This window comes from Gavia stellata, chromosome 17 (assembly GCF_030936135.1).
Source record: "Gavia stellata isolate bGavSte3 chromosome 17, bGavSte3.hap2, whole genome shotgun sequence".
In the NCBI taxonomy this organism is placed as follows: domain Eukaryota; kingdom Metazoa; phylum Chordata; class Aves; order Gaviiformes; family Gaviidae; genus Gavia; species Gavia stellata.
The window spans coordinates 1,006,278-1,017,113 of record NC_082610.1 but is presented as its reverse complement, the minus strand read 5'-3'; the positions used below and the strand labels follow the sequence as shown (position 1 = coordinate 1,017,113).

The window sequence follows — 10,836 nt, the reverse complement described above, 5'->3', positions numbered from 1 at the left end:
GTCTAGTGTCAGAACAGTTTCTTGTCAGCGCCTGCGATAACGAGGTTCTGCTAGGTTTTGTCCTGATGCTCGGTGCTAATAAACAACGCTGAGGGCAGGAGGAATTCCTTGTAAAATCTTGGTCAGCTGAAGAAAGGAAAAGCACTGGTGAAATGCAGATTTTCCTACTTAGCGTGACCCTCGCTTGCCACACAAAAGTCCGCCTCGCCCAGTATTTTGCTTCCACGGGTGACCAGCGTGGAACGGCTGTAAAAAAACCCCTTCCTCGATGCGGAGGGGTGTCCCTGGGATCCCCCCGCTCCCACTCCTCCGCTAACTCATCGGTGAAATTGCTACCTATAAAACGCTTTCCACATTTTAGCAGGATGCTTTTATATATGGGAAGAGCTCTCACCGCCCAACTGGGATTTTCCTGTAGCCGATTTATTTTTAGGGCCACGCAGGGGGAAACAACGCAGACGCCGCCGATTACCGATGAAAGCGGCGCGGAAGGCCGAAGGTCCCGCTCCCCGCCGGGTCTCCCTCAGCTCACGCAGGGCCCTTCCCAGCCGCCACCCCCCAACTCCATCACCCTTCACCGCCTTTAAAAGCTAACGGGGCGTCCACTTGCAGGCGCTGAGACTCGCAGGCTCCTGCCCTCGCCCAGCAGCGCTTGGGGGCACGCGGCCTTCCTCAAACTCCTTAGGCTGCGGCCTAATTCGGACAACGGGGCCGAGGGCAGCGGCCTCCGCGCCCGCCCCGCGGGGCACGGGGTAAGCTACGGGACGCTGGCAGAGAGCGCTTACTCGTAGGATGGCCTCACCGCTTCGTGCTGATCCCAAAAAACACAGGACAAAAGGGAAGGAAAGAGAAGGAGCGCGCCGCCGCGGCCCCACCTCACGCAGGGCCGAGGCGCTCTGGGAGGGGAGCGGCCCCTTTAAGGCGCCGCCGAGTTCCGCCAGGGAGGGGCGGGGCTTTGCGCGCGCGCGCCGTCACGTGGCGCGGTGGCGGGCTCTTCCGAACCGGCGGCCGCGGCGGAGAGCCCAACGGCCGGGAGCTGCGCCGGGCCCGGGCCCGCCGCGGGGTGAGCTGAGCCGCGGCCCAGCCGCCCCCCTCCTCGGTCTCTCCGCTCCTCTCCGGTGGGCGGAGCGGGCGGGTCAACACCGGCCTGCGCGCCGGCGACCGGCCCGGCCTGGCGAGCTCCGAGGGAGGCCTGCAGCGGCCTGGGGGACGGGGAGGGGCGTCGCCCGAGGCAGGCTCGTGAGGGAAAACGGTACTAAACCCAGGCGGGGTGGGAGTACCCAGAGTGGGCGAACCACGGGAGTTACAGAGGGTGGTGCGCCGGGGGGTCGGTGAGGGCTGGGGCGGGTTGGAGCCTGCGCGCCCGCTGTGGGTTTCTGCTGCCTGCCGGGGGTTGGCTTCGGGGGGCGGTGCGGGGCTAAAGGGGCTCGCTCTGGTAGCGTGGTTGTCACTGCGGGGCCTGCCTGTGGCTTTCCTTGGCCCCACACGGACTCGTGGTGCCTGGGAGGTGCTGCTGGTGGTGCCGGTATCTGGCTCCTGCCGAGCCCCCCGGTAAAGTCACCTGAGGAGCGCGGCCTCCACAGAGTGTGTCATTTTCCTCATTTCCTTCGGTTTCCCTTGGCTGTTCACGCCTTCCATCACGCTCCTCCGCGTAGTGCTCGGGAAGGTGGCGCAGACCCGTTGCGGCGTTAGCGGGGTCCGGGGGGAGAGTCTAAAGCCCCTTTCACTCCTCTGCGAGTACCACATCTGGAGTTGCCACGAGGGCGGTCTGTTGGGCGCAACCGAGCCAGAACATCAAGTGCCAGTAATAATCAAGAAAGACATCTTCTAATGTGACTGCGTAACAACTTCTTAAATGAGATACTGCTAATAGCAAGTTAATTTTGTTATGTTATACTCCTAAACACTGTGGAGCTCTCTATTAAGCCTCTTATTCCTTACCAGGTAACACAAGAGTCGTTTAGGTTTTTCTTCTTTTTAATTTTTAATACTACCTAGGAAAGTGCATGAAAGATATTTCTTACAGTACTGGCATACCACAAGCTAAGAGATACGGGAGGGGAGAAAGCCATCACATGCTACTTTGGACGATCTGTTAATATATTCTGAAACACTTTGCACGTACATCTTGTTTGAGTGCTGTATGTTGCATCACAGAGTTATTTGCTTTTCTTTTAGCGGAGCTGTGCTGAACACTTGGAGCAATGGCTATGCAGATGCAGTTCGAAGGAAATGCAGATACATCAGCAGAGGAAGAGAGCTTTGGACCACAGCTCATATCTCGGTTAGAGGTAGGTCAGGAGTTCGCTCTAGAGTAAGTTTTCAAGAAATCTTACTAGTCTCTTTCCTCAAACACAAGTTGTATCTGAAAATTGTGTTGCTAAATTCTTACTTGTGTTTTGTCAACCCCCCAAAACAAAAACCGTGACGTGTTAACAGTTATGTTTTACATTAGGTTACCTTGCTGTGTACCCTTTCCTAGCGTGTATTGGTCACCTCTAGCATCTATTAAACCAAACAGAGAACGAAATCTTCTGCCTGTTCTATGCCATCTATATAGTTAATATCTTATGCAAACATTACACTGGTAAAAAGATACTATTTTTTACGGTTCTTTGAGTATATGTCAGTAGGGAGGTAATATTCAACATGCTGGCCTGTAATAACAGAGTGTGATCCAAATCTGATGAAGCCAATTGAAGGTGTTCAGTGGAAGTTAGATTAAGGTATTTGTGTCTTAGTGTGTCCTTTTTTCTCCCCTCCCTTTCAGCAATGTGGTATAAATGCAAATGATGTGAAGAAATTAGAAGAAGCTGGATTTCACACAGTTGAGGCTGTTGCTTATGCACCAAAGAAGGAGCTACTAAATATTAAAGGCATCAGTGAAGCCAAAGCTGACAAAATCTTGGTAAGGGTGTTATGGAAAAGCTTTAACCCAAGATATTAAACAAGTTTTATTTCTACTGGCTTAAAGCGTTCTGGTGATTTTGGAAGGTCTCCATTAACGATACACTAAGAAGGGCAGGAAAGATGATTAGAGGTGTGACATGACTTGTGATGAGAAGAGACAAAAAAACACTAGCACCAGCTTCAAGAAATGTGGAGGAAGGGGCTATTAGAAAGGTCTATACAAATTGTGAAAGGTATGGAGAGTACGCCCAAGATGACTGGTATTTCTAGTATTTCTCATGATAAGAAGGCTTATGATAAGCCTAAAGCAAAGAAAGTACTTTTTTCCTACAGGCTGTAATTAAGTTATGGAACTCCTTGTCCCAAGACACAGTGGCCATCTGTAGCATAAATTGGTTTAAAAAGGGGCTAAGTGCAATGTTTGTGGGGTAACATTCAGATCAAGAAGCTCACTAACTGAAACCAGAGGAGCTACCAGATAGAGGGTCAGTCCCTTGTTCCCTGATTTGATACACTCGTTCCCTAAGCATCCACTGTTGGCCGTTGTCACAGCAGGGGATACTGCGTTATAACAACTGGACTGACCCAGTACGGCTGTTCTGTTATGTTCTTCTTAAGCACGTTAATTGTGTACCTCAGATAGGTATTCACCGTGAGACCTGGGGACTTGAGAGTGACGCCTGAGTTGTAATGCCACAGCATCTTCTAGTTCAGAATGTGGAGTTTCTGCCAAACTAGTTCTCATTTATCGAAATCTGACCTAGCACAATGTTTAACTCCCATACTTTTCTTACTTTGCATATTTATTCGCTATTGGGAAGACAGCATTCCTAATAGGCTGTGTGCCCATCCGAAGTATTTGAAGTTTTACAGGGACAGAACTGAACTGAAAGCCGGGGGGCGGGGCAAGGAGGGGAAGATTTCCATAAAATACGTGAAATGGATGTTGAAGCTTTTTCTTTGATCAGAATTTCAGTTCTTTTCAGAGATACCAACTAATATATGGTCTATAAAATAAAATGTATGTATCAAATTACATAGGTGTTTCTCCATTTCACGAAGTAGAAGATTACAGTATTAATTACTACAGGGGGTAAATGAATGGGATGAACACTCCTTGCACTGCTTAGTTTGGTTTTCTTTAGGCTGAAGCAGCTAAACTGGTTCCGATGGGTTTCACCACAGCAACGGAGTTCCACCAGCGAAGGTCAGAGATCATCCAGATCACCACTGGGTCCAAAGAACTTGATAAACTTCTTCAAGGTAATAATGTTATTTCTCTTTATCAATTAGCCTTCGTTATCTGCTTTTTTTTTTTCCTATGAACATGATCCTTGCACAAAAACACAAAAGACACGTTCTGGTTGAATGAAAAATCTCCTCAAGTACTGCTCTCTTCTATCACAATTGATTTTTCTTTTAAAAGCTGCAGAAATAGTTTTAAAACCTTTTGGTCATGATGCAATACACAGAGCTGTTGATTTTGGATGTATCTAGTTTATTCTAGTCTATGATCTATTTCAAGAAAACAAAACCAGGTATCATCATCTCCCCATTCCTACCTGCAATCAAAAAAATCAAAGCAAGTCATTTCAGCTTTTCAGCGTCTTCAGAAATACACTTACCTAAACTTCTCATCTGCAACATGAACAACCCTCAATATGAAAATTGGTTCTTCCAGTTAGAGTTCTGAAACTTTTAACCAAAGTAACTGTTTAACTGAGCCTCTCTAAATGTAATACTTTATACGTGTGGTCTTTGTTTGAAGTATGTGACCTTTTTAAAATTATTTTATTTTTATTATTATTTTCCCTTCAGGAGGAATAGAAACAGGGTCCATAACAGAGTTATTTGGGGAGTTTCGTACCGGAAAAACACAGCTGTGTCATACCCTGGCAGTAACCTGTCAAGTGAGTAGTCCACTTCATTAAAATCAAGTATTCAGACAACACAGCTTTTAGACCTTTGCTAATTTGTGCGCTTTTCTCACCCAATACAAATGTGATGCATATAAACAGCTGCAAAGAACGTGAGTATTTTATTTGTTCGCAGAGAGTCCTCAAAACATTTGCAGCACCCTCGGCTGTACTTGCAGCTCTAGGATCTTTTGTTTCGTGCCTAATCTGCCTACTAGGATTACTTTAGCAGCAATTAAATTTGTGATGTTTTGCCTGTATTTGACATGTTCTGCTGCGCTTTTTTTTTCCCCCTCAGTATTCTGACAATAAAACTTAACATGTTAGCCTTCTAGCATAATTCTAGGTCTTAAATGCAGAGAAGCGTTTGATCTCTCTTCAGGTGCTCTGAACTGCAGAGAACCTTTCTTCTCATCAAGAGTGTTTGAAAAGAGAGAAGAAACTGTCTTGGGTTCAATGAGTTTCTTTGACTAGCTGCTTTTTTCCCCCCTAACGTGTCCTAAGCTTACTTTACTTTTGTAAAAGCCTTCAGCTGGCTCTCGCTATCAAACAGTAGATCAGTTTGGAGTAACCTTTTTCTAATTTTAGTTTAAACAAATAGTAGTGTTTGTTACTTTCTAGAGGTTGCTATTTCATAAAATACTAGAGGCTTTGGGCTTAATTTGATCATTCAGATAACACCCATGCACACCTAAGCTTACCAACTCAAAGTTAAGCACCTGTCCTCTTATGTAGGTATCGGAGACTGAAAACAGGAATCTTTCTTCTCACTTTTCCCAGATAAATGTGACTTTAATCACCATAGCTTGGTATGTTATTCATTGTATGATATCAGTTGACGGCATAAGGCAATAACTGGATTATTTGTTGATACTTTATTTCATGTTCATTCATTTGCTTTTCCTTTAGCTTCCCATTGACCGAGGTGGCGGTGAAGGAAAAGCTATGTATATTGACACAGAAGGGACCTTCCGTCCAGAACGTCTTCTTGCTGTGGCTGAAAGGTCTGTACTTAGGGCTAGAAGTAAACTGGCATTAGTTGAAGAAAGGAATGCGTTTACTCATGGGATAACTTGGTTAATAAGGATGGCTGTGTAGATTAGCCTGTCTCTTAAACTCATGGGACTGTTGCGATAGGAGGTGTCCCTAAAAAAACCAACCAAACAAAAACCTTTCTGTATTCTAGTTGTCTGTCTACCTACATGCATGTTAGACCACTTCGTTAGCTGTATTTATAAACAAAGTTTCTAGTTTCACTTAGATATGACAGCAGCTAACATCATTGTCCCCTGGAATATGATGTCTTCCCTTCTTACTAGTGTCTCTTTCAAATTCAGTTTTACTGTTAGTGAAATACATTCAAAGATTTTTCTTAAATTCTGCCAATAGCATTATCTTGAAACAAAGATTCTTTTGTAAAAAGGTTATTGCCACAGCAGCTGGAAAATTTTTGTTAGGAAATACAGGAGCATTCACTGACCAGTTGAAAAGCTGTTTTTTCATCTCCTGCCTCTATCTTGGAATGTTCTGACATGGTTTTTGTACCAATGGGAAAGCAAAACTTCATTACCCAAATAAAAATTCTGCTGTCTACACAGAGATTCTGGTTAGAGTTAAAAGCCTGAAGTACTCGTTCTGTACACTAGAAAAAGGAGCTATTCCTGGTCTTGTGATTCTTTAGACTGCCTCAGAATTAAAACTGCTTCTGTGGGGCTTAATTCTCCGTGATCGTTGTTTCAATCAAGGTACACATGCAACTTCAGTGAACTTGGGTTGAAGTATGTATTTATCTTGCAGTGCTTATCACTTGCTGAAATTGTGTCCCCTTGAACAGAAAAGTAGCCCAGCGCTTCGGGAAGGGATGTGAAGCATGTCATACCTGACCGAAGTACAGAGGAATTTTAAGGATGCAGAATGCATGTTTGACTAGCACCCTTGACTTTTTCTCAAATGAGTAACATTTCAGGGTGGTCTTGCTTCAAAAGGCTTAAACTAAATTTGATTATAATAAATCACTGTGAACAGTGTACTGTTCACAGCTATGCTTAGCCTAGAAATCTCATTAGGAGGAATTAGGGAGGGAGACATTAGGTGTCCAGCTGTGAAAAGCAGAATACTGAAATCATAAAGATACTTACATTAATTCGTGTTCTTCATGTGATGTGTTTTGGTATGACATGGATCTTTCATACTATTCCTTGATGACAGTCAAATTCAGCTGTGCAAGTGTCATTAGAGTGTAAAACTGTATTGTTGGAAGCTGTGGTCCTTCACCGGAGAACCCTCTTGGACCTGGCTCTTCAGGTAGAACCTGAAAAATCAGTTCTGTGACAACAGAAAAGTTTTGCAGTCTTCTGCCAGGACATCTTTATCAGCTGAACATGCACTTATGTCCATTGATGTGTGCTTCTGCATTCAGTGTACCATTGATATATGCACTCCATTTAATCTGCTTTACATAGACATTTTAATTATTCCTCTCCAAAGTGCCTGCACACTCATGCATGCAGAATAGGGAACGAATGGGAAGAGTTAGACGTCTTGTCTGCAGTTTCAGGGCTAAAAGCTCATTGTGATCACAGAGGTGCAGTCACCGTGAGATGGTGGAGTTCAGGATCCTGAGATAGGTGCAAGGCATTAAGTGGGATCACAATACTAGACTTCAGGAGAGCACACTTTGGCCTCTTCGGGGATCTGCTTGGCAGAATCCCATGGCACACACTCTTTGAGTGAAGAGGGATGTAGGAGAGCTGGCTGATTGTCAAGGATCATCAACTCCAAGTTCAAGAACAGTCCTGTTGAGGAGGAAATCGAGCAAAGGCAGTAGGAGGCCTATATGGATGAACAAGGAGCTCCTGCTAAAACTTAAACGTAAAAAAGAGGCATACAATAGGTGGAAGCAGGGACAGGTGACCTGGGAGGAATATAGAGGCACTCTCCGAGCCTGGAGGAATGGGGTTAGGAAAGCCGGAGTCTGTCTGGAGTTGAATGTGGGGAGATACCTTGCAAAAGGTAGCAAGGAAGGGGTTTAGTGTTCAGTGTGACCAAACGTTAGAACAGGTTGCCCACAGTGGTTGTGGACACTCTGTCCTTGAAGATGTTCAAACCTTGACTGGACGCAGTCCCGAGCAACCTGCTGCAGCTGATCCTGCTTTGAGCAGTGGGGTCGGACTAGCTGATCCTCAAAGATCCCTTCCAGCTTCAAAGAGTCTGTAATTCTGTGGAATATGCTGTAGTGTGAAATGAAAAATGAGATCAAATTATGTATGTTCTCTCTCTTCGGAAAAATTATTACTACAGTTCAGATCCAAGGAAGATAATCAACTGGTTCTCCAAATTCTAAGGGATTTCTCAAAGTGCCATGTAAATACTTTAAATGCAAGATGTTGAATGTAACTATCTTTTTTTTTTTTTATTATTTTGGTAGTAAAACATTGACAGAGGTATTGCAGGTCGAAGGCTGTTTATCACTGTTTTTTATTAGCAATATGCTACTTCCAGAATATTCTGTTCTAGAATGGTAGCTTTCCTTGCCTGTGGTTTTATTTTGAGGAAAATGTCTGGTGTTCTACTTTACTATTGTTGTTAGGCAGGAAAATATTCTTTAAAAATTATTTCCAATTATTCTGTTCTCTTTTCATCACCACATTGTTGCATTTTTTGCGGTCTGTTTTTACCTCTAAGACTCTCCCAGGAATGAATTTTTATTCTAGTCTTTAGGTAAGCCTGCTAGATAACTCCTGCTGATGAAGTTGTCCCTTAAAGATTTTTATTTTTTTCTTCACTGATTTCTCCAGGTATGGCTTGTCTGGCAGCGATGTCCTAGATAACGTGGCCTATGCTCGAGGTTTTAACACAGATCATCAGACCCAGCTCCTGTATCAGGCGTCTGCTATGATGGCTGAATCACGGTAATAAGACTGATTTAGATGGAGTGATTTTTGTGTCGATACATACTCATATTATAAAGCTACTTGTAGATGATGAACAAGCGCAAGAGAAGTATAGGTTACAAAATTGTGAAATGTCAAAGTAAATGTTTACTTCCAAAATCAACTTTTTTGAAATATACTTGCTTTCTTCAGCGCTTAGCTTCATTGGATCAGGTTTTGTTATTCTCAAGCTGGATTATGCTTTGGCATATCCAGATAATAACCTTGGTGTATCAGCAGTCACTTCTGAATTAATACCTCTTGCTGTTGAAATGTTGGATGACGGTGACTGGCTTGAACTGCGATAGCTGATGTTACTTTGCAAAGAACAAGTGTCAGCCTGAGAGAGAATTTTAAAGATCAGTTTATAATTGCTTTCAGAAATAAAGAGTGGTGATTTAGAGCATGCCAAGCGCTGAAGAAACCTGTGCAGACAGCTTTAGTTGAAACTAAGATTTATGGACGCCTTTAGAGGGAAGGAGGTGGTGGTATGAGGTGTACGGGAACCTGTCCACAGAATATCTGTGGTGTCAAAACATTAAATTCTGGGCTAGTTTTATAGGAGTACAATAAATCTTCATGCAGCAGCTTTCTTTGGGTTTACTAGGTTTCATTGTATAGTTAGTAATATGAACATTACAGATCAAGTCAGTGTTGTTAAAAATAATTCTGCTAGCTGGCAGGTTGAGAGGAGCTTACATCCACATCTGTATGCAGCCTTCCAATTTGCTGGGCACTGTCACACTCCAACAGAGGTGTTATTCATGCCTGAAAATGTCGATGAGAACCTTCTACTTATCTTCCCCAGATACGCGCTACTGATAGTGGACAGTGCCACAGCCCTTTATCGGACAGATTACTCAGGAAGAGGTGAGCTGTCAGCTAGACAGATGCATCTGGCCAGATTTCTGCGTATGCTTCTTCGACTTGCAGATGAGGTAAACTATGAACTTTGCTTTATTCTCTAAAGGACTGGTGATCGGTCTTCTTTCTCTTGGAAAGCTTAGCAATTTTGTACAAACGGCTTTCTGCCCGCTCAGTGTCTGCTTCCATTCTGTTTTGAGAGGCATGATAGAGTGGTTACGGACAGCAGAGAGAGCAGCAGAAATGCATGTGTCTTTTGTTTCTTTTTTCCCCTCTTTGTCCAGATTGTGGAAAATAAATGCATTTTGATTTGTTGCTTTTCTCCTTACAGTTTGGTGTGGCAGTTGTGATCACTAACCAAGTGGTAGCACAAGTAGATGGAGCGGCCATGTTTGCTGCAGATCCCAAAAAACCTATTGGAGGAAATATCATAGCACATGCTTCCACTACAAGGTGAGAGAACAGATTATCATCCTCCATTAGCCTTATTTTGGAAGATTTTATGAAACTAGCTAAGTAACTTTTAAATTCTGGTTTCTACATAGTCTGTCAAGGGCAAGTCCAGCCTGCTTTTCAACAAATGAATGCTACTCTGAGCACTCATTAATCTGCAGTAAAATCAGCACAACATTTTCAGTAGTTCTTACAGCTCTGCAGTGTGCTGTGTTCATGTACTAACATAATGTTTAATGATTATGGTAATGACTTACTGAAAGTAGGCTCTACATCCTTAGCTGTTTTGTTTCCTTCTCCCCATTAGACTGTACCTGCGAAAGGGCCGAGGTGAAACAAGAATATGTAAAATTTATGACTCTCCTTGCCTTCCTGAGGCTGAAGCAATGTTTGCTATTAATGCTGATGGAGTGGGAGATGCTAAAGACTGAAGACTCCCTTTGACTTCCCTTGTAATCCCAGACTAGGTGTCCGTAAATGGCTCCTTTCTTCGCGGCGCCTTCCAGATGCTTTCCCAACACAGCTGCTGTTCGAATGCTGGCAGAGGAATCTGTTGCATTTCAGCACAGAAGTCCATCAGGTGGATACACTTTGAGACACATCTAGAGGTGTTGCTTGGAAGAGATCTACCCTCTTGGGCTTTAGTCACATGTTAGATTAGCGTGGTTTCTTGAACATTTTCAGAGGACCATGGCCTTTGTGTTTTCCTCACGGCTGTTGCTCCAGCTGGATTCTACCAGTGGACATAGCGCAGTAAAATC

General features: G+C 44.0%; 1 protein-coding gene across 1 annotated transcript; it reads left to right on the top strand.

Moving 5' to 3' along the window:
- The first annotated feature begins 2,198 nt into the window (after positions 1-2,198).
- On the top strand, positions 2,199-10,576 carry RAD51 (RAD51 recombinase). Its single transcript, XM_009821925.2, has 9 exons — positions 2,199-2,291; positions 2,771-2,908; positions 4,056-4,173; positions 4,729-4,820; positions 5,736-5,830; positions 8,624-8,737; positions 9,567-9,696; positions 9,954-10,075; positions 10,383-10,576. Exons 1-9 carry the CDS (start codon positions 2,205-2,207, stop codon positions 10,504-10,506), a joined length of 1,020 nt encoding a protein of 339 aa, XP_009820227.1. The 5' UTR covers positions 2,199-2,204; the 3' UTR covers positions 10,507-10,576.
- Positions 10,577-10,836: the final 260 nt, after the last annotated feature.